The 23,889-nt window shown below is 40.6% G+C and overlaps 1 protein-coding gene across 1 annotated transcript; it reads right to left on the bottom strand.

Annotated features, from left to right (window-relative positions):
* Window positions 1-404: 404 nt before the first annotated feature.
* Window positions 405-17,177, bottom strand: LOC119123109 (immunoglobulin-like and fibronectin type III domain-containing protein 1). Its single transcript, XM_037251945.1, is given in 24 exon segments — window positions 405-1,197; window positions 1,286-1,612; window positions 1,685-1,981; window positions 2,142-2,334; window positions 2,409-2,494; window positions 2,638-2,946; window positions 3,046-3,174; window positions 3,246-3,425; window positions 3,523-3,819; window positions 3,984-4,277; window positions 4,366-4,507; window positions 4,570-4,709; window positions 5,645-5,739; window positions 8,587-8,695; window positions 8,896-9,168; window positions 9,396-9,522; window positions 9,637-9,826; window positions 9,915-9,951; window positions 10,176-10,220; window positions 10,298-10,397; window positions 10,482-10,624; window positions 10,701-10,820; window positions 14,040-14,112; window positions 17,000-17,177. Coding segments are annotated over 23 exon segments (3,684 nt in total). The 5' UTR covers window positions 14,086-14,112; window positions 17,000-17,177; the 3' UTR covers window positions 405-1,192.
* Between the last annotated feature and the right edge of the window lie 6,712 nt (window positions 17,178-23,889).

The following is a 23,889-nucleotide window of genomic DNA, read 5'->3' on the forward strand; positions in this document are numbered from 1 at the left end:
CGTCACCATTAAACAAGAGCTCAGTGAAGGGGTTATTTAAGAACCCGTTCATGCATTAGCGAGCCATCCTTGTGCTCCTTATGGTCTCAGGTGAGCCAGCCTATTCCAGATGACTTAGGAAAAGTGGGGAAGATGCCAGAGTGCAACAGTACTGACCCTTGATGTTGGTACCAATCAATATTGAAGGAGGTCCTCGTACCAGTACCGACATCTGCACGCACACAACTAACTAGATTTCCCAACTGCATGAGAATAATTAATCACCTGGCAAAAGAAGATATGCTCCCATGGTCAATTGCCTACTTTAAATTGTTTCGCATAGTATATTTATGGCCAAGAAGTGTTGGGCATGCATTTTTTTTTTCTTCACAGTCGGCGAAAGCCAGCAAAAAATGCACACAACATTGTGGTTTGAGTGTAACGTTTATTTTAGTTGAAGACGTTCCACATTTACAACATGCGGTAAGACAGCCACATTACTTGAAGTCATTTGAGATACTATCTGTGCTTGTCTGGCAGTTTTGAAATCAAAATAGGTTCAGCTGTTAAATCTTTGATGTCCGTGTTGAACGACGCATCCGGTTACTAATTGGGGGCACGCCGTCTGCTAGAGGGAGCGTCACTATTTGTGGGATTGCCCTTAATTGTAATTTGGTAATGCGCCGCTAATGTTGGTTGTTGTTTTTGTTTTAATAAATAAATGAATAAATAAATAAATACATAAAAATCATAATTTATTGTGAGTCAAAAGGTTTATTTACATTGAACTTAAAAACAATGTCATGCTTATCGATTAATGCTTTGGGAGTTAAACAATTCAGTCAATGGACGGTCAGCTTTGATTAGATTTGAATTTAACATGAATATACTTAACTTACACTATATACTGTTTGCTTTTAGACATGCACACTATAGTTGTGTCATCTGAAACTACCTTTTTAAAAATGGTATATGGTATTTGTAAAGCTCAGGTCAGGTCAAATTTTACTTGGTAGAACCATCAAAATAGATATTGGTTTTGATTTTGAACTTTTGAATGAATATAATAATTCTTCGACATCATTTTACAATATTCATTTCATTGGTGTGTCAAAGAAAGGGTTGCTTCAACTGAAGATCAGGAGTCATTTCATGCAAGTGACAGCTCAACATTTTTTGGGTGGTCACAGGTCCTGCAGCTTCTGAGTTTTCTTTATTCTGGAAAAAATAGGCAAGAGATTTGTGATTGTTTTTTTCCCCTCTAACACAGCCAAATACTGTGCAGACTTCTACTGGTAAAACTTACCTCTAACTGTCAACTTGGTAGAACACTCTGCTCTCCCCATGGGGTTTTCCGCCACCACCTTGTACTCTCCGGTGTCCTTGGATCCGACCCTGAGTATGAGTAGAGAGCAAACTCCGCAGGTGTTGGAAATGTAGTAGTTGGTGTTGGTATTCAGGCTAACGTTGTCACGAAGCCATGTGACATGAGGTGTTGGATCCCCCTTTAAAGCGCAGCTCATGTAACATTCATATCCTTGGGGAGCAACGTGCATTTTTAGCGGGACGAGAAACCTTGGGGGGCACTCGAGGTTGCAGGTTTTGGATTTTGGCATGTTCACTGTGAACTTCTCTGAAAACAAGTGGAGATGGGAATTATCTCTGATGTTATAACTCGTTACACATGAACCTGCTATGTACATACCTTTCTTGACCGGTATCAGCCACTTTGGTGATTCGGAGGGTTTAGAGGCGCCCATGTCATTCTTTGCATAGACACGAAACCTATACTCTCTGCCCGGCATTATGTTGCAGGCTGTGAACCTATTGTTAAAGATGTGATCTGCGACTGTGTTCCATGTTCGCTTGCTGGAGTCTCTCTTCATCACCATGTAATACAACCTGTCATCACGTTTCTCATCTGGAGAAGGTTCCCACGAAATGGTCACAGTGCCTGGCACATTTTCTTCTATTTCCACGGGGCCTGGTGGCTTTGGCTCATCTAGAATTAAAATGAAATCATAATGTTTGATTGGAAATACCTGAGCAGAGGGAGTCCTCTGTTTATTTCACCAACAAACCAACACACTTCATATTGCAGTGGTGTCATAGGAATAGAACTCGGTCATAAACCGAGGACTCTCTATATTACTAAAACTCACCTGTGACTCTTATTTCAATACTGAACGTTTCTTGTCCGACAATGTTCTTGACAACGATGGTGTAGACACCAGAGTCTGAGCGCACGGCAGAAGGAATCAAGAGCTGTGATGCGCCTTCCGCATTGCTAATCGTCACCCTTCTACTGACCGGGACATCATCTTTCAGCCATGTGACTTCAGGCCAAGGGGAGGCCTGCAGGAGATATAAAAAATAATGACCAAATGTCTTTCTCCATCTTGGTGGTCCTCATTTCTTAAAACAATTACCTCAAAGTTCAATGTAAGACGTGCTGAATTTCCGGCTTGCACCACCATGAAACTCTTGATTTTGCTGTTGATGAAGCGTGGTCTCACTGGGGAAGGAAAAGCCCAATTTGTTTTTATTTCAGAGAGACGAGAGTTTCTCAATGAAGCCATTCTGTGTGTTCATCGAGGCAGGCACTTCGTTTAGACTTAAACCAGTCAAGCAAATGGGGAAAAAAGAATAGTTATTCACCGGGAGGCGGCATTGCAAGGATGTAGTTATTCAAATCCTGTGGCTCTCCCTCTCCTCCATCATTGGTAGCAATCACTCTCACCCAGTACATGGCCATCGACTTCAGGTTTTTCACTGTGTAGAAATTTGTGGTAACTACGTTGGAACTGCAACGCTCCCACTCTGTGTCTTCTACCGGGCGGATCTCCACAAAGTATCCCTTGGCTTCGTCCGTGACCCCCTTAATGTCCTTGGGTTTGACCCAAGACAGACATAGAGTTGTGTAGCTAGAGTCGGTCACCTTCAAATCAAGAACTTTTCCTGGAGGGTCTGCAAAGCGCAAATCATAATAATCATAATCATTGCTGCATTGTTTTCAGCATTAGCTTAATAAAACAATGGCTGTTAATTTTTCAAGTTACCACCTACTTTTGGGATCTCTGGCAAAGACAAACTCTGAAGGTGTGCTGAATTCACCAGCACCGGAGTTGTTTATTGCCGACACACGAAATTCGTATTCCATACCCTCTACCACATCTTTGACAGCAAACCCTTTAGCTGTGGAGGCAATTAGCAATTAAAACAAATCCAATCAAAAATTGATATTGCTCAAGGACATCCAAAATAACCTTTGATCATCTCATGTGATGGGTTGACTTGACCCCAGAGATTGCTTCCTTTTTTGCGCTTTTCAAGGTTGTATCCAAGAATACTGGTGCCTCCCGTGTTGGCAGGAGGAGACCAGGAGAGGTTGATGCAGTCTTTGAAGGCACTGACAACTTTTGGTGTTGATGGAGGTCCTGGGTATGCTGTGTACACAACCGATCAGCGTCTTGGTTAGAAATCTCGTCTTTTTATTTGTGTTGAGGTAATTGAGGTCATAAATCCACATTGACATTGGTTTACCTTTTGTCCCGGCTTGAATGTCCTCCGTTTCCATCATATCGCTGGTGCCCATTTCAGTCTCCACTCTGATGCGATAGCAGTACCTACGACCATGGTCTACGTCTGAGTCCCGGTATTTGGCCAGTGGACCGATGGGTCCAACCTTCTTCCAGGTGTTGCGACCAATCTGTTGCCTCTCGAGGATGTAGTTGTCTATCTGGCAGCCGCCACTGTCTTTTGGTGGTCTCCATTTGATCTCGATTGCAGAGGAGGAAGCTTCGACAATCTCCACAGGTCCCATCGGGGGAGTGGGTTTATCTATTGAGGGATGTTAGAGACATTAATCAGAAGACCGAAATATTTAGCACTGCTTGAAATGACAGTAGAACCTCCAATGTGTAATTGCGCCAAAAGTCATACAGTTTGGAGCTTGGAAGACTATTTGACTTTGGAGGCTCCACTGTATGCACTTGAGTTCATACCTCGTACAATCAGTTCAGTTAAGGCCTCGGCAGTACCGTACTCATTTTTGAGCTTTAATTTGACTTCGCCGCTGTCCTTGCGCTGCAGCTTGATCAGAAGCAAACGTGTGTTGCCGTCTGAGTACTCCAGCTTGATATTGGCTTCATCCGAAAGCTCTTCCCCCTCAAGGAACCACTGAACTTTTATCGGCTCTCGTCCAATATAAGATAAACTGAAGGTTGCTCTGTGCCCCTTTTTCACCGTGACAGGGGTAATAAAGGCTTTTAATTCCTCGGGGTCAAATCTTGGTGGATCTAAAAAAATAATGTCAACAGATATTTTAGGCACTGTATATTTTTTCCAACTACATAACTCACATTGTGTCAGAAAATTGCAGCTTACCTTCAACAACCACCAAGGCCTCTGTCTTTCGTCCATCTGCTTCAAACTTATATTTTCCAGCAAATTCCTCTGGGACTTTGTGAAGTTTAAGCTTATGGTAGCTTCCTTCCTTTATAATGGTCATACCCTCATTGGATTTGATCTGGAAACAAACACAGTCTGATTAAATTAGGAAAAAAAAATCATTATTTTCCAAGACATTACCTCTTCTCCATCTTTGTACCAGATACCCACGCAGTCCTCGCTGCTGAGTTTGCACGCAAGTTCCGCATCTTCTCCGATGATGGCTTTGCAGTCATTTAATCCAATGTGGAAGTGAACGCCTGGGTCTGAGGATTATTCAACTGGCAAGTTAGTGAAACAAAGTAATTGCTGCTGACCTCAGCACTTTGTGTTTCTCTGTCATACTGTGTTCATTTTAAGTTCACAAATTCATCCATGGTCGGATTAATGCACATTTGAGTATACTTACCTCATGAGTCCTTAAAAAGTTCCTTTCAAATTTGTTCTACACAAGCTAGAATTGAGATGTTCTGTATTTGAGGAGGCTATGGCAGAAGTCATTGTTTATCTTAAGGGTGGCCATCTTCATCCTTAAAATTTAAAATCTTTTGCTTCTCTTGAGTTGCGTTACTCTGAAGCCAGCGGAAGATCAAATGCACTTTTGTGTCTTCTCTGTGCAAAATAGTTCACGGAGCCGCGGAGTTGTCCACCATCTTGAAATGATCAAAGGGCATGTCCTCGACACAAACATTACTGCTTGCGTCCAAAGAACACAAACAGTTGTACCCGTTGTGTTCATTAAAGTAATTGCTCTCAACGCACTGACCCATCCTCGATTAAGATGCGGAAAGCAAGCAAGACTGTTAACATGAATGCACACAGAGCACAAAGTGTCTGCAAACACAGCACATATGAGATGGAGGTGAAAACACACACACATTAAACAGTACATTACCTCCCGTCATCAGGTCTAATTAAGACGCAGATGCATTGCGTGGCGCACACAAGACCCCGATATGTTTTCATTCATTTGCGTATCAAGGCCTTAATTGCACGGGGTGCTCTCGCAAGTGCATCCAATTTCATTAGCATATCTCCAAGGCAGTCAGAGGTGAAATGCACTCCTGTCGAGAGACTGGAAAAGGTCATTTATTCAATTAGCGTTTGCACAGGCACTACATGTAAAGTCTGAAAACACATTAAAAGTCATTTTCTTATCAAATGACTTCATTATTAAAATACAATGAAGTTCCTCATGCATAAAGTAATGCAACGCCCGCCATCTTACCGATGATTGTCTCCTCGATCAGCGGCCCTTGCCTTACTCTGACACGCTTGCCAGCTGCCGGCTGTTCGTCCTCCTCTTCCTCACTCTCGTCAACTTTATCTTTCCCTGCATGGTCCAGTGGCAATATATCACAGTCTTTATTTGTGTCGTGCGTTTAGGTGACATCATGGTAAGTAGCATCACCCATCATCAACCAGTGTTTCTAATTGAGTGACGAGTATGCATCAAAACATAACACTAGTAACATTCACATCCGGGAGAAGTGCAATGGCAATGCAACACTAGGGTGTTAGTTAGCACAGCTAAAAATGTTCCTATTTCTGTAAATAATGCTGAGGTGAAATTATGAAGGGCATAGGGAGAGAGGGTCGTTTTGTTGTCATTTAACAATGAAACATTTGTTACAATACATATCACATGAAATGAAAACTTGGATATACAATAAAACGGACAAATAAGAATCAAGGCAGAGCTATTTGACAAATGGTTGCTAACTGAAGAAATACGGTCATTTTATACAGCATTAAGCAGATACGCAACTCAGCGCCATGCTCAAATGCAAATTGCCATTGGAACTTTGAAGCGGAACTCCACTCATGGCACACTTAATAAAAGTACTCAAAGTGAACACACACACACAAAAATGCACGACACGTCATTTAGATTAGGTCACCATTTTCAAGACTTGACAAACGTGATTACGATATGAGGCTTTTGCGATAATGCTTTAAATTAACCATGGCAAAATAGTTCGGTCATGACACAGCCTTTACCATTACATTGTCAGTGCTACTTTGACACCAGTGGTTTCATTCTCAAAACAATTGTTGGCCTTCAACTAATCTACGTTGTGCAACCTCAGACATTCCTTACCAACATCAGCATCTTTGATGTCCCCGATTTTCTCTTTGGGATTGTTTTCTTTAGTCCCAGACATTTCACTGTTTTGCTCTGCTGTTCCCTCACCATGATCATTTCCTATTGGTGATGATAAATGGCAGCTTTATCCAGAATATTCATAGGTTGCTTAATAGGCACTTGGATTGACAATTTCAAATTATTTTTAGAACAATTCCTTGAACCTTTATTTCAAATTGTTCATGGCAACGTTCTTCAGTTTCAACTCAGTGTTTTCATCCTTTGACATGTTAAGTACTGCAATAAAAGATATCCTCATTTTCTCCAGCCCCCTTTTAACTAAAAAGCCTGAGAGATTTTCCCAGAACTCTTTTTTTATTTTTTGTTTTTTTAAATGTACCTCACTTTTAGTCAGCTGTTTCACTGGCAGATGATTTATTGGCCATTTAATATCTACTGGCATTTCAAATTTTACTTTGGGATGTTTTTCTTTTTGTTTTGTTTTTCTCTAGATGTTTCCCTTTGATTTTTGCAGTATTAATAAGTATAGTCAATGCATCTTTTTTACCCATAATATAAATTGTCATATTTTCATTGTCAAATAATTGAGTGCCTATGAAATTATCTACAGACCTTTCTTACCAACAGCAGTGTCTCCGGCATCCGGAATGTTCACTTTGGGACACTTTTCTGTTGTCTCAGATTTTTCATCTTTTTGCTTTGCCATTTCGTCACCATGATCATTTCCTATTGGTGATAATACATGACAGCTTTATGAAGAAACGATGCTCCTGAATGTGTTTTCATCTAAAAAAAAGGAGACTTGGGGCATACAGTACCTTCAATTGCTGCTCACCATGGTTTTATTTTATGGAAAATCCATCAATTGTAGAATTAGATAATGTCCTTTTTAACCCTAGCATCCAAATCCTAAAATTATGAGACTTTCAAATTTGACTTTACATATATTGCAATATATTTAGCTCAGCTGCATTTAACTCAACGTTCTTATTCTCAAATAATTTATTGGCCATGGAAATAAACTAGAAAGTGCAACCTTAGACGTTTCTTACCGACAGCAGTGTCTTTGTCGTCTGCAATTCGGCTCGCAATGACTTTGGGATGTTTTTCTTTTTTTCCAGACTTTTCACTTTTTGGCTGTGCGTTTCTCTCGACCTGATCATTTCCTATTGGTAATAATCAATTCCAGAACAGTTTTTTTGGTTAACATTTGCTCTCATATCTGTTATTAATATGCACTCTTCTGACTCACAATCACAATGGATACTTACCTTCACCTCGTTACTGAGCAAAAGTCAGCGTCACTTCCGCTTTATATTTGATCATACTTTTTGAGGGAAAAATCAATCCATTTTTCGACACAGTTGATTGATATTTTCTTGGTTAAATATATACTATATATATAGTATGCTGTATATATTGTAGGACATGGATTGTCTACAGAGTAATGCTGAACATCCATGAAAAAGCAGACAGTGTTACAAAGATAAGCATCATGATTAAGAAATTAAGATTATGAATAGAATTACAACCACAACATGAAATACAATTATACAGGGTCTTCCAAAAATGTACGTTGTTGGAACACCATGTATTTTTTTTCTCTCTCCAGGAATGCTTTTGTAAAATGAATTACAAAAACAGTCTCATCATCATACTCACCTTTACCTATGTCTTGAGTAGGGGGCCCATCTCCTACTGTTACTTTGTCTACCTCAACTGATTCCATAAATAAGGAATTTTGCCCAATTTCTTCATTGTCTTCAATCGGATCTGCGACATGTACATCAGCAACAATAGAACTGCTTCTTTGCTCTTTAATGGAAGCTCTCCTTGCTGGCTCTTCTGCAACAGCTTCCACCTTCTTCGCCCCGGCAGGAGCTTTTGCAGCAAGCTTTGCCTCTGATTTGGCTTCGACGGACTGCTTTCTAGCCGCCTGAGCCTCGACGGACTGCTTTCTAGCCGCCTGAGCTTTCAGTCGGGCAGCTTCCTCTGCAGCGTCCCGCTCCAACTGAGCCTTCCTCAGATTGTCCTCCATTTCTTTCTGGTACCGTTCTTGCTGCTCCTTGGCGATCCTCAACAAGTCGGCATCATCATCCACTCCGGCTAGAGTGTTTTTCCGAGCCGGTTCCTTTCCTATGCTGCTAGCCTCTTTATCCGCTGGGGGGTTAAAACATATTAATAGATTACAGCATACCAGAATTTTCTATTCCCAAAAAACCAAACTTCCAGGTCATGTGTATATTAAAATCTAACAACGGTTTTATGATTGATACTGAAAAGTCAGTCTTTTTGTGTGACTTTTCAATTGCCAATTGAAAATGGAAATGAAATACGCACGATAAAAAATGATTCCTCACCTTCAACCACAAGCCAGGCATTACATGATTTGATGCCTGCCACAGCGGCGTAGATGCCAGCATCCGATGGCGAGCAATCGCGCACGATCAACTTGTGGATGAGCTCATCTTCTGAAACGGTGATTTCAAACTTTTCGCTATTTGACAGTGGCTCGTTCTTGCCCAACCACTTGATCTCATTCTGAGGTGCAGTTAGGACACATGTAAAGAGTGCATCCTGTCTTTCATCCGCCTTGACCTCTTGGATTTTAAGAGCAAAGTCGACCTCAGGTACTGAAGAATTAGGTAAAACACAGAAAGGAAAACCCATTATCACTATTAAGGAATGGCCTGTCACTTGCATTGCAAGGATAACACAACAAAAGTCTATGTAACATTTCCGTTTCATTTGCAGTGATTTGCAGGACCCAAAACTGGAATAGAAAGTTATGAATGCAATTCAACTCCGGAGCAGTAGTTCACCAGCTATTTTAAAATACATCACCATACTGAAGGTGTACCTTTAAAGTTGGCAGTGAATACAGAGGCACCCTCCTCATCCTTCGTGTAGAGGCCTCCGTCATGTTTTTTGTCAACTTGGATCAGAGAATGTTTTACTTCGTCGTCAAAGGCAAACCTTTCGCTTTCCTGAAGTTGTCAAACACACAAGAATTCAGGGTGAAATTCTATGAGCACACTCACTGCACTTGACGTTTGTACTCGTCAATTCCAAAAGTCCCAAATGAACCAACAATCATGTACCTCTGCAATATCCATGCCTTCTTGTTCTTGCTTCATTTGCTTCAGTTTCTTCAACATCCCACGGAAATTGGTGAAGCCGTATTCCGCACAAATGCGCTCATAGTCTTTCTTATCCGCATTCATGAGAATTTCCCAGATCTTCTCCTCAGGGGTGGCCATCTTATCGTCTTGCACTCCTACCTCGATAGTGCTGAGCAAGAAATCACCAATAAAATTGTTTTGAATTTTACCCTGAATAAGACTTGCGTTGAACATAGTACACGGGGACAGGAACTGACCGTTTCCTCAGCTTTTTGCGAAGAAAGTCCGGTATATCTGGGCAGGACACAAAAATCAGTTGGCCATGACTTTCTTTAGTAATACCCCACACTTCTTCCTTAATATGCAACAGAGTGGTGCCAATGACCTACCGAGCAGATCAGATCTAGGCCAGGGAGTTAAGTTTACAACTTAATAATGTGTTTTCGTTAAAAGTTTGCCACATGAACTTATCATTGCAATGTTTGTCCTGAAGATTGTCATTTTTGTGACCATCTTACCGTCCCCGTATGTCTTTTGAAGTTCTTTGGCTTTGCAGAATCCCACTGTGAACAATTAATGAACAAATTCTTTTTCGTTATCATTTCCCCACAGGCTCTCAGTGTTGTAATATCCTAAATACCTTCAATAACGTTCAGGACGGCGGTGCAAACGGCTCGCCCGTAATCGTTTGTTGCATAACACTTGTAGGTGTCGGCATCCTCTGGGGCCACCTTGGGAAACTGATAAAAAGGCACTTTTCATTATCATTGAAAATTGTTTTCCTTTAGCACCGTTCATACATTTTAATGAGCGCCGTACTGTACCTCCAGAGTATGCTCGTGTGATGATTCGTTGTAATTTTGCCGACAGGTGTCCGGGTGAAAAACGATTTCTCCATTTGCTCGGGTCCATGTGACGCTGGGTTTTGGATTCCCCACAACTATGGCTTTAAAGTATGTACTTTTTCCTGGGATTTATAATGATGCAAGTCATTCGTAACGATGACCATGCCATTGTTAATTCGTAAAAAGTGGGAAGCTAACCTTCTTGAATCGTAATTGCAATGGGTTTGCGAGAAAAATCAGGGGTTGTCTTTCCCTCTGGCAGTTCCGCCTCAAACTGTGTGATCATGACACCTGCCACTTTGGACTTCTTCCTGATTCCTAATCCGATGAGGAAAAAACATATTAACAACGAGACAGGCTTTTCATGAAGAGTTAAGGATATTTGAGCTTTGTGGTGAAACTGCGGGATGAACTTAAATTCACCATAACCTTAACATAGCTTCTCTTTACATCATCAAAATGAAGCATTCAAATGCCAAAGCATCCTTTTCCTTTTTTCTGTGTGTGACTTTGTATTTTGAGGCTAATGTGATTTTATTTAGAGTATTATAAATTAAAATGAAATCTAAATAATCTTTCAGAGTTCATCTCAACACAAAACGTCACAATTGTAACATTTTAACTTTTTTTTTAATTTGAAAACTATGCTGAAGATTTAACCTTCACTTTGTATAGTACATTTTAGATTGATTATGATATTTCACACAAAAGCCAAATATCCCGAAGTTGTTATGAGTAGCGTACACACAAAGAACATTGATGAAGGCTATAATTCAAAGAGCAGGGAAAATGGAAAAGGCAGTAAACATCTGAGTATAATTGTGAAGTGGTGTTAGGGGATAAAATGAGCCCTTGGCTAAGAATAACAGTAATTACCATTTGGGCTGCAAGAAGGTTACAGCAAGTAGCCAACACATTATATAGCCTTTGCTCAAGAAAGATTCACAGAAAAGACAAAACCTACGCCCAAAGCCACTTTCATTTCATATATTTATTTAATGACGGCATATGTTCTTTTTGGAGAAATTCTCTTGCTCTTCTTAGAAAACCGCAAGACACATATTGTAACTACTCAACATGTCATTACAGCTGACTGACAGCACTCAAACATGGTGGTCCTCCCATCACATAATGAGACATTCACGTCTGACAGCAGGGTCGAGAAATACTGTTTATGCAGTTTTTCTCTTGCATTATCATCGAGTGATGTGAGTCACCCCGCTCACTCTTTGTTTGAACTTCTGCCCTCTGGGAGGCGGTACAGGAGCCTGCGCTCCCGCACCACCAGACTTTCCAACAGCTTCGTACTCCAGGCTGTTAGGATCCTGAACTCGCTCCCCCTTTCAGCGTAGCGTCCTGTTCTTGCTGTATGCGCACTGGCTCGGTTTTGCCCCTCTTATTTAATGGGTTATTGGTCTGTTATTTATTCATCGCTCGTTTTATTTTATTTATTATTTATTATTTATGGTTTGTGCCTTCTTGTTTTTGTTTTGTGTCGCCTACTTGTATGTCTCGTCACCGTGGGATGGAGAAAACGGAATTTCGGTTTCTTTGTGTGTCTTGACATATGAAGGGATTGACAATAAAGCTGACTTTGACTTTGACTTTGACTTGAGTTTAACAAAACACTGAATTAATTTCTGTAACATTTGTTATTTTAACAGCAGTTAAAATAAAATGGATATTCTTTTTAACAAATCCCAGCTGAGATTTGCCAATGAATACGCCCATTAAAATATGGACATAAACAGGATTGTTTATGACATATTTATAAACAGTCGTTAGCTGTATGTTCTCGCTTTACTTAAATCATTTTAGACATTGACTGTGAGTGCATTTTTCTGACGGAGGAAAGATTATTAAGGTTATACCACAAGTCATTCAACCCATGATGAAAGGTTGCTCAATCGCTACAGTATCATAAGGTCTCAGTTGTCAGTTAAATGAAATGTGTTATCTACTCTAGTGAGTCCTCATTTCACTTATTTAGTCCAGAAATAATTGTTATTACAACAAGTAATATACCTATCTATTTATGCCAGCAACAAATACTAAAAGGCAGAACACTTAAAAGCTCTTCCACTAGATGGCAGAAGGTCCAATAAACCAGTGAATCCACTTGACACCCATTCATAGAAAGCAATTGTGATTATCAATTATCATGATGAAGTGAATATACTTTTTGTAATATTTTGGTGTGCAATGAGTCCTGGTAAACTCTTATTAAAGCCCCCGTGGATGGACTCTCTACAGTAAGGCTGTGGAGCAAAGCAATCATCAGATGATGATTTTCAGTAGCATGAGCAGAATTCATGAACACACTGCTATATATTTCCATGCAAATATATGTTGGCTTATTAAGGAAAGCTCCAAGCCAAAACCAGACATTAGTCACACTCACAACACGTTAGTTGCCAAACACTAAAATAGTTCACTAGCATTCCATCAGGTCAAAGCACTTTTAAATGTGACGTATTTCAAATTCTAGGTGCATTAAAATATCGGTGCTGGAATCAATACAGCCAGAATCTAATAACTGAGAAGAACTATAATGTCTATTGCCATGTTTAGAGTATTTCGCAGTCATTCAGAAATTGGCGAAAACTCACCAAGGAACGAATCTCTTGATTGAAGACCCCGCCATGCATGTACTCATGCGCTTACAAAAAAGTGAATTGTACTTGTGGGGTTTCATTCGCACTTCATACCGCATACCTTTGTCATCCAGGTGGCCTTTCTCAGAAGCGTCGACTTAACGCGTATCGGGATGGTAGGAAAAGGAACAGGACAGTTTAGGGGAAATCTCATAAAAAGGGCCACGCTTTGGCAGGATGTGGAGGCAGACAACATAGTATTCCACTTTCCCAGAGGATGGAAGGCACAGTAACACAACACGCAATCCAGACATCAGACGTACATTGGTTAGTCACAAAATAATGACCATGATGTCAGCGGTATGGCTTTGGATGAATGCGATGTTCAAGATTTCACAGGATGATTTCTTGACAGTGCTTGAGAGAAAACGACTTACTTTGGGTAATAAGCAATTTCTGACAGCAATTTCAGCCTTGTTCCATTTTTCTCCAACACTCCAACACTCATTTATCCTTTGTGGAATTGCCCTCTCTTGCAGTGATGTCTTGCTTTCAGCATCGTTGTTAAGAGTGCCAGATAAGGAGGAAATCATGTCTTTTCCGAGAAATTTCTTGCATTGTCAGGAGACTTACACAACTCACATTTCCCGGGGATTGGTTATTTGTGGATCGGCTTGAAGAAAAAAAAAAAATCGAAGCACAGTGCTGCACCTTTTTTATTTATTCATTTTTTTAGGATCTTTGTTCCAAAACTGCAAAAAAGACTTTTCTTGGGGGTTATTCTTCATTTCAGAGGCCAAAGAAGATTATGGTGGAAAAACTGTACCAAAAAAGATGACTATTTTTCCCTTCGATAAACACTGTTGGAAACTTGGACGGAAACATACACAAACAACTGTGACTGATCCTGCCCAGAAGAGGGTGTCCCTGTTACTGCACTTACCCTTCTGCCTATCAGCAGCTTGATCCGTCACCTTTGACTTTTTCATCTTGCCGTTTGGAGATTTCCAAAGTTTCTGTCACCGAAAAGCAGAGGGAAATCATCAGCATGTCATAAGGTACTGTCAACATGAACATGTTTTTTCTCCATTTGCTATATGATTCATACACTATAAAAACTTACCTTAAAAACACAACAACAACAACTACTGTAATGAAACAAAATCACTTGTGAAAGTTGACTTGGCAAGTTTTTTTTTTTAAATTGTCCCGAGTTGAGTTGCGTTTACAGCTGTGGCATTTCTTATTTTAAATCTCTTCTAAACTTAGGATGCGATGAGATGGCTTCACAGACAAAGAACAATCATATTTAGCCTTCAATTTTTGCAATGTAGAAATGAGGGCAGATTCTTGCAGCCAATTTCCCTCCAAGCTTGCTGTTACTCTGTGCAGCCAGACAGGGGCAGTCACATAATTACGATTTCAGTTTGAGATGAGCGCCTCCCCTTGGGACTTCCCCCTGTCAGGAATGTGTTAATTCAGTCAGGCACTTGAGGCCTTAAATAAACAAGGTGAAGAGCTTCCAGGCTTAGCGTCGTAACACGGAGACTGTTAAAGCCTCGTAATGTCAGCGCACTTGAGACCTAGCTTAAATTTGTACCACTGATCATGATGTGCGTACAACATCTAAGTATTCATACAAGATCCACAGGTGCAAAGCAACATTACGAAGCACATCGTGCGTCATTTCATGTCGTGACTGTTCCTTAGCGTTCGTGAAAGCATTTGACCCTAACCTTCCCAGTGGACAATGATACTCAAGTGTAGTTGCAGCTATGTATAGGTTTGGCAAAACAACTGATTATTTTAAGTTGAGTCAGTGAATGGATGTGGAACTTGACATGAAATGTTCAAGCCTTAAATTCTGTGTGACGAACTAACTTGTAAAACTCACAAGTTGGTGCCCTTTTAATTTAAGGTAGCACTTAGATTGCCCTCCCTACATAACCCAAATTTGTGCGCAGTGATCTATCACACTAACCTATGCTAACGGAGTTGTGGCACATGAGTTGCAATTTGTCCAAATGACGGGATTTTCATTTTGTATACTGCAAATTGCATGGTATTAAATTGTTTCTTCTACTACAACCTGCAATATGCAATGCAGTCATTGAGGAAGCAAAATCCAGTGGGATTTGCCATTAATTCCGAGAGACGTGATTTTTCTAAAAGCAAATAGGAGTTGTGTTGACAAGTGCATCATTACGTGATACAAATGCATCAAATAAATCTCCTGCAATGCATTTCGGGGGAACACGGCTCGCCTTTTGCGAGTGTTTTATTTCCAGTTGGATAAATGTGCAGACGTGCAGTATAATGTTGGCCTTTAGCAGCAATAGTGGTTCTTGTTGGGAAAACACATTCATTGAATACAAAACATGCTGGAAGAAAGATGAGTCCTGGCAGTAGGCCTCTTTTCATTAAATGCACTCTCCCTTTTTACATCCAAGTGTTTGGCTGAGGCTCTCATCTTTTTAGAAACCTCATATTTCTTTAAATGAAGAATGCATTACAGACAAAAGTATTTGCCAGCCTCTTTAGCTTTGATTCCAAAGAGCCAATTTAGACCCTTAAAAGCCAACATGCTCCCAACATTTTCACCCAAATATATACGTACATTAAAAGTCAGCCAATTCCAAACATCATCATGTGTAGCTATCTAAAGGATTAACCCAATTTCTTCGGCTTCAGAATAATGCATATGTGCCATTTTGCCTCGCGCTCCCACATGCTGTTTACTAAAAATGACTGCGAACATCTCATGACCAAAATCAGAAAATAGGCGACGGCTCGATTTATGACAATTTGAGGCCAATCCTTTTGTTGCGGTTTTCGAACTTTCCCTTTTCCTATAGCTGCCCACTTTCATGCATGACTATCATGCTTGAGGTATTCTTGTTTTAGTTTGATGTTTAACAAAGAAGTTATTAAAAACAGCCCAATTGCATTTGAGAAACTAAAATTCCCTGCAGATCAGAATAGCTTTTTTATGTCATTTGTGGAAACACTACCCCACCTAAATGTAATAATATCTAATGTCTTTGGCCCTCGCTACGTGACAAGTGTTGGTGGTCCAGCCACCTGGTGACTGGACCTGGTGACCGCTAATGCTCGACACAGCATCTGCACCTTCTCAAATGCCCTGCACTGCATTCCTTGGCTCTGCAGAACTTGGCCTGTTGACAAGACCCTGTGGTGACAAATGATCACTAATGGGCATATTTGAACATCCCTGTGGATTTCCACATTTGGTTAATTGCGGCAGGCTGACAAAGTGATCCGTGCGGAGCAGGTCGAAGGCAGCGGAAAACGACAGGTTGTTATTTGTGGCTGTGAACTCCTGGCTTTGCTTTCAGTGTGATGTTGGACTTCAGAGCTGCCATTGGAATACAACGTGCTTCTAGTTTGCAGCAACACTGGTGTGAACAGTATCAGCTGCTTGTTTGTTTTTAGTGTGAGGAAAAAGATCTTGTTTATCCCATGTCTAACCCTCCCCTCTGAAGGCCAATGTATCAATTTGATACCACCGTCTAAAGTTCATCAGACTGTCACACCCTCGCAGCTCCTGACTCACGCTCTCCATTGCCTGGAAGCAACTTATCAGTTTAGAAAGCGTGACATTCAAAGTGAGAAGGGCTTTACGCATTATTAAATTGATTCCACGTCAAATCTATATGCCAAACCCTGCCTTGGGTGTACGTCTAAATGAACCCAACGTCGTGGTATCACATAAAACGCGACGTAAATACTGCCGGTAACTTTATTGGTCTTTTAAGCTCAAGTGCTGGCTCATATTCATCACCTGAGTGCTTTACAATGCAAGCTGTTTATAGTGCCTATTTGTATTCCAGAAATAACAAGCTTCTGTACATTTTCCTCATCTTCACATTAAAGGCCACCTACCTGCTTCTAGTCCTGGCTGCTGTTTTCAGTGTATAGATCCCCCCCCCTCCCCTTGGAGGTGTGCAGGTCTGTGCTCGATGCTTTTCGTCCTGACCACTGCCACGAGCTCTTCAGACTTTTTTGCCTTTACTCCAGGACACGTTGATGGTGGTTGGGTAGATGGGGCAGGGAGGGGGTATCTGCAGAAGGGTGGGGCAAAGAGCAGGTTAAATACCTCATATTGAGTCGTTTGTCCTTAATGACCGTTCCATGACTGAAGCTGGAGAGCTTTCTTACCAGAAACAGTTCAAATCTTTTTGGAATGTCCTGTTTTGATACTTTGATACTAAAACATTCGTGCTGTGGTGGTCTGTGTTGTTTCAGTCGACAAAAATGCGAGGCCAGTTCATGTTTTTAACTTCACTTCAATATATGGGCCCTTGTTTCTAGCTAAAGTCTTGAAATGATTTGAATGCATATTTTGCCACATTAGATGGAAAAGGGTCAAAAGTGTCTAGGATCCTTGGCTCTTATTCTGGCTGCTTTGGGAGAATCCCCTTGTAGGGGTTGATCCAAATTTTCTCAAGACACGCACATCAACAGATTTTATATTGATCAATCAAACTCTCCCAAGTAAATATTGTAAATCCTATCCAGTATATGAGTATTTTTAGAATGTTGACGCAGTTTTCCCGTTGCAACGAGTTATGTGTGCAAGTGTCAATTTGACCCAAAGCACCATGGTTGCAAGCCTTATCAAGATCATTCTGCAGCATATCTGGGGCATGCCCTGCCAACCCTAATTGGAATGAATGCAAGTGACAGTGGCCACAAAATGATAAATAATACTTTTACCAAGGAAGCAGTGTTCACATTATTTCCGAGCAAACAACAGAATAGCCCACAATGGCATCACAGCTATTGTTCTTAAAATAAAGGTTCAAGGCTTTTGCTTTTATTGCCAACTGTTAATCCATTAGATCTCGGGAGTTGACGTGTACTATTTTTAGGACCCAGCGTATGATGAGCTTTGCCAGGCATGCATTGTCCGCAGATGTCTGTATTATACACCGCACTGCAGCTGTTGAGGTTTAATGCTATGAACATCTCAATTATGTCTGAGAATAACGGCTCTTGCTATTAGCGACAAAAAGAGTCACAAATACACATGAGAAGATGAGTCTATTAAAGAATTATCCAGAATCAAGAAAGTCACAATTGTGGGCCCAATATGGACCATGTGACTGTTTAACTGTTTTAAATTTAGAAGGACCCTCCTCCTTTAGTACATGCTGAAAATTAACACTTAGGTTAGGATCTCATCTGACATGTGAGAGACTCAAGTTTAAAAAAAAAAAAAAAACAACCCGAACAATGAGCGATTTTACTTTTTTTTTTTTTTTTTAAGATTGGTGTGTGCCTAACTACACGTTAGAACTTGCGGAAACTGCTTAAAAGGCTTTAAGTGGCAAAACAACAGTTGCTTCATTCAAGCAGGAAGAAAAAAAAGATGAATCTGTCACACTTGAGCACATCATTGCTGGTTATTGAATTAACAAGCAGTGCATTTGAGAAATATGTGGATTTTGTTTGTAATTTTAATGTCTGAAGAATTTTAAGAACTTATAGTCTATCTGATACCATGAAAACATAAACTCTTAATGCTTAAGCATACATACATTTTCACCAGCTGCTTATCTGGCTAGCTCGCATAGAAAGATGACCGACCCCTCAGGCACGTGGGGCATGGTTGGCCGCTTTCAAAGACCCGTTACGCCATCAGCTCAGCGTCTGCATGAGATTGCGTCGGCGGAGGGCAGTATAAAAACAAGCTCATCTTCATGAGTTTGTTTTGCTCAATCAATAGTGATGGTTTGGACTTGAATACCGGAAGTATTCAGGAATAAAATAGGTCAAAAAACAGAGAACAATTCAATTTAACATTGAGGGCAGTATCATATATTATAAGTATTTATTGTATTTTAATTGTATTGTATTCAATTACTGAAAGGTTGCTTTTCATTTCTAAACATTTAGTTACAACTATCAGTGTATTCATCTACATAATTTTTCTACAGTGATTTGTAAGAAATGATCCCATCTAGAAGTTTCCTCTTACACTGATAAGTTCAACTCGCTGACAGTCATCCATCTTCATCACAACTTGCCAGGTCCTTGTCAACACCACTGATGGATGTCTTCTTCACAGCCAACACACTGTATGCGCAGTACATATGTATGTTCGTATATGCTTACATCACCTTTGCAGATATTTTTTTTCCCCTGCCAAAGTGTTTAGCTGGAATTATTTGACCAACTGACCTCATACTTGACACTCCACCCCCTCTAGGTCGCTCTTGCCTTCATTCCCATCACTTTTTTTTGCACTGTCTACTATTTTTTTTAATGCTGCATATTTTTCCTCCTCACTCTTGTACCGGTTGAGAACATTCATAAATAAATAACAATGCTGTTTAATCGGTACACGTAAGACCCATTTTGCCAAGGTGATAAATGTCTCTTTGTCTCAAGTGGCATCACTATTTTTATTTTGCATAGTGCAAGTGTGAGATTTTTATTATTCACAGTGGATAGATAACGCTGAGGCTCATGCATTGTAAGAAGTAACATAAAAGTTGCATAAACTAGTCTAAAAAAGTCCCATTTGCTCCCAATTTTGCTCTACAAAAAACTGCAAAAAATGTGATCAAAAAGTAATAAGGATTCTAATACTTGATTTAAGCTTGCTTGGAAAAACCCCACCAACGTCTTAAACAAATGAATAGGTGTATCAAGTTGTATTGTATTTTTTAAAATGATAAAGTAAAGGAAAGAAGAAATATCTTGGCTGACAAACAACAAGCATATCAACATTTTTCATGAAATATGCTTGAATGATTTTTTATAAGCAATTTATATCGTCACATTCCTTATTAATCATATTAAAATGAAAGCATCAATCTACAAATGACATCTTTAAACACGTCCTGGAAGCGCTACAAAAAGTATTTGTCGCGCTGGGTTGGTTTCATTTCTCAGGGGGTCACATCATGGAGTCTCACATGAGCGGATTGTGTTCCTGGGCCTCACATTAGTCCAGATGGAAACAGCATGTTCTATGCGCCATCACTGGGCCCTGCTGATAAGGCTGACTTCCTCTGTGATATGATATTAAAGTAGGATTTCTCCCACTGGCTCCTGTACACTATATGTGCGATCCACATGGAAGCACACGTTTCACACGGAACGGAGACGATTTCGAAATTGTTTGTCTGTCGCTTTTGTAATCTGCATGGGAAATATTCTGGTGTTAAGATGCATCATTTGATGGAAAACGTGACGCCTGTGAGAGATAAATCTATATTCGTATTTTTTGGAACATTGCCTAGCGTTAGTTCAAGCTTGGTGACAACTTTGGTGAGATTTTTGTCCATGGAGTCGGTGAGATCGGCGTGTAATGTTCAGACTTACTTATTGCACTTCATGAGTCAGAGGCAATAAAAACGGACCCCGTTTTACATGTGTCCTTTCTTTGGCAAACATTTATATTTCCGTGCCATCCGTTATAGTCAGGGAATGGAAGTTGCTGAAATACGAGAATGATGTTACATTTGCAGATTTTATGCAGCTGTGAATTCGACACGCTCTCCGTGGAACGTTTATTGGCGAGGTCTGAGCGCTAATTTCACAGGGCGCTCGCAAAGATTGCCAGGCCCAAGCATCACTTTGGATTATTGGCGGGGTTTCAGATCCAAGGTCCTTCGAGCTTCGTGAGGAGCACGGGGTCGATGTTTTGTGCGGCCTCAGTGGAATTCACTCTTAATCATGTGCTTCAGAGGGATGGGCAGTAATGTCGCTATTTTGAGCAGAGGGACATCCCAAGTTGTTATCTCGCACTCTTACAAGGTTTATGTTAAACTCATCAAGGCAATCTGTTTCTTATTCTCTCTGTCGGTTTTTCTGTCTTTGTCTACTTTCTCCGCCACTGTTCAGTGTGTTGACATTTAACTCAAGTTGCCTTTGATTTTCCCGCCGCCCCTCTTTAACCGCAGTCATAAAACGGTGACTGTAGCTGACACGCAAAGCTCAGGGAAAGATCGTAAAGATGCCACCTGTTGCCTGTGCCTGTTGAGGCGCTTTATTTGGCGCTTTACTTGGCGCTTTACTTGGGATTGCGCATCCCAATGAACTACTAAAGTTGATTTTCTACTCTCCTCTCTTCCTTGCCCTAAAGTTGATAGAATTTGCAATTTCAGGAAAATTGTGCCTTGATTTGTGAATGTTGGATTGTCCTTAAACACGACGTTAGCATATCAGGCTGGACCATTTTTTAGCAAGTGTTTAGTCTTGCATGTTTTTATTTTTAGGAGAACTCAAAATGAACGCTATGAGACAGTGAAGGTGTCTGAGTCTAGTTTTGCGAGCGAGTCGGTCGGGGTTTGGTAACCAGGGAGAGGAGCTTGCTGGCGTGTGTCTGTGGGATGAAGGCCCGAGTGAAACACAAGCGAGACGTTTTGGTGTTGCCATCATTATGGCCAACATTCACTTTCACTGCTCGCCCTCATTTGCTTACTTAAGCAGATGCTCCAGTGTATTATTTGCCTCTTCTCTGCTCCAGGAGGGTGTTAAGTGAATTCGCTGATGGCTGACAAAATGTTTTTAGGCTAGCGTTGGCAGGTGCCTTTTCGCATGGTTGTGCATTTTATATTTATGGTTAGGCTTGATAATTTGATAATTTGTGCTACCAGTCTTATTTTTAGTTAATTATTTCGAGGTACTGGATTTGACAGCTTTGACTCTCACAATAGTTCTGCTATTATGACCCCTAAGTAACCGTTTTTAATTAGAGGGTAGCCCATGTCCTTTGTAGATGTTGACGTAGGAATAAAGCCCTCCTGTTAATGTATAAAGACCTCACAGCTTTCTGTTGACACAACAACATTGTTGATCTTTCTCATTGACTCGGTCCTCGGAGGCACTAATTGCCCCACTTTCTGTCATCATTATAAGCTTATTTACTTTTGCCGCCGACCTTCCAGCCTCAAACAATCGCTCAGCGAGGGGGAAATCTTCTGGCACCATGCTGACAATCAACGGAAAAATGTCTGCCCGCTCATCAGTTTGTTTTGTGTCCCCGCCTGCCTGCGCGATGATAGATGGTGCGGCGGTCCAAAGCGTCTGACCCACTTCAACCTGACTCCTCCGCTACAGTCAACAGAGTGGCCTTTTGACATTTGAGCCAGCGGCGTATTCAGGCGCCAGCAACCTCCATTTTGTCTTAAGATGCTGTGACAGTGGTTCTACTTTGCATCCAACAAATCCTTTGGGATACATGGACACTCACGTCTCCCTGCCTGCAAACAATAATCTAAAATCTAATCTCTAATAAAAACAAATCCATTTAGCAAGAAAAATGTTTCTGTCGTCAACGATAATGTAATGAAAATCGAGTCAAAGTCAATCAATTGATAATGTCACTGGTTATTCTAGTTGTTAAGCGAGTTCGAGTTCAGTTTCATGAATAATTTCTCTTTACAGTTCCATAGTTTAATTGCTTAAACTGATTCCTGTAATGTTTTTTGTGAGATGCTGCAAATTGGACTTAATCACACATTTGTGGGATGTGGATGGGGGTGTTAGCGGACACTGACAAGTCGGGATGAGCTGCGAGCATCATTTTTAAGAAATAGGTGGTGTCATCCGTCACCTTTTACACTTCAAGTGCGGGGAAGTGGAGCTGCAGAAGTGTTAGAAAGTGTGGCGACACTCTCTTTATCCTTGGCTTATTTTATGAAAGTCAGTCAAGCTCATCTCCGAGAGGCTGACAATTGGCTGCACATATGGTCAACTGAACCGGGAGACATACAGCACATCTATCAGCACTAGAAATGAGTGCTGTGAACGTGAGAATGCCCGTGCGTGTGCATGCGCGGGCACGCATGCTTGCAGGCCTTAAAATAGTCTCGAAACTGATACCCAGTACAAGCAGAGGCTCAGATTTCTGCCCAGACAAATTGACGACAAGACTTACAAGAATACACACTGTTGGTGATATGAAAAGTCCGCAACTTGTATAAAGACCTCAAGTGATTGATGGCAGCCCTTTTCCCTTTATGTAAACATAGACTTTAGGAAGAAATACAATGTTTGGAAATCACAATAGTATTGTTCTAGTGATATCATCACAATAAATTAGAGATAAATTATGGGAAAATGCAGTTTTGTTCATAAGCCACATTGCACTATAAGCTGAAGGTGTTTGAATGTTTAATTTACTTCTATAAGAGAATAGGCACAAACCATACAATAGCGTAAAAAACATGAAAAATCTATAGATAAACCGCACTGGACTATAAAGTGCAGGGTTCAAAGCTTGTGCAAAAGTATCAGCTTAGTCTGAAAAATACTGTATTTATTTATTTATTTTTTTAAATGTAGCGTATTTGAATTGACCTCAGACTCATCATTTTCTCTTTTCTCCAATGGAGACGTCATTCCTTACTGACTTCTGCTTTCTGCACTCAAGACCTTTTTTGGTGTCTTACAGCCCACTAGATGGCACTGTGTCACCTGTGTGCTATGTGTCACGCTTTCATCAGAGACACAGATTAATACCTCAAGATATTTGAGGTGCTGCAGGCAGGTGGAACCTCCAACACCAAGCCTTTGAATTCATAGATGCCGGACGACAAGGCCCTTTTTCAAGCCCTGCTGTATTGGCGTAGTTGCTGCGACCGTGAAGTATTGATTACATTATGAAATGTACTCGCATCACATCGCATGATGTCTTGGCACATGTTGATTTATGGACATAGTCCTCCATTTCATAATTAAAGGCACACGATAGTACTTTGTATAAAAGGCCAACATTGGATTGCATCATTCAAGAGATGAGAGCGTGTTTCTCGAAT

Source organism: Syngnathus acus, chromosome 5 (genome assembly GCF_901709675.1).
Source record: "Syngnathus acus chromosome 5, fSynAcu1.2, whole genome shotgun sequence".
Taxonomy (NCBI): domain Eukaryota; kingdom Metazoa; phylum Chordata; class Actinopteri; order Syngnathiformes; family Syngnathidae; genus Syngnathus; species Syngnathus acus.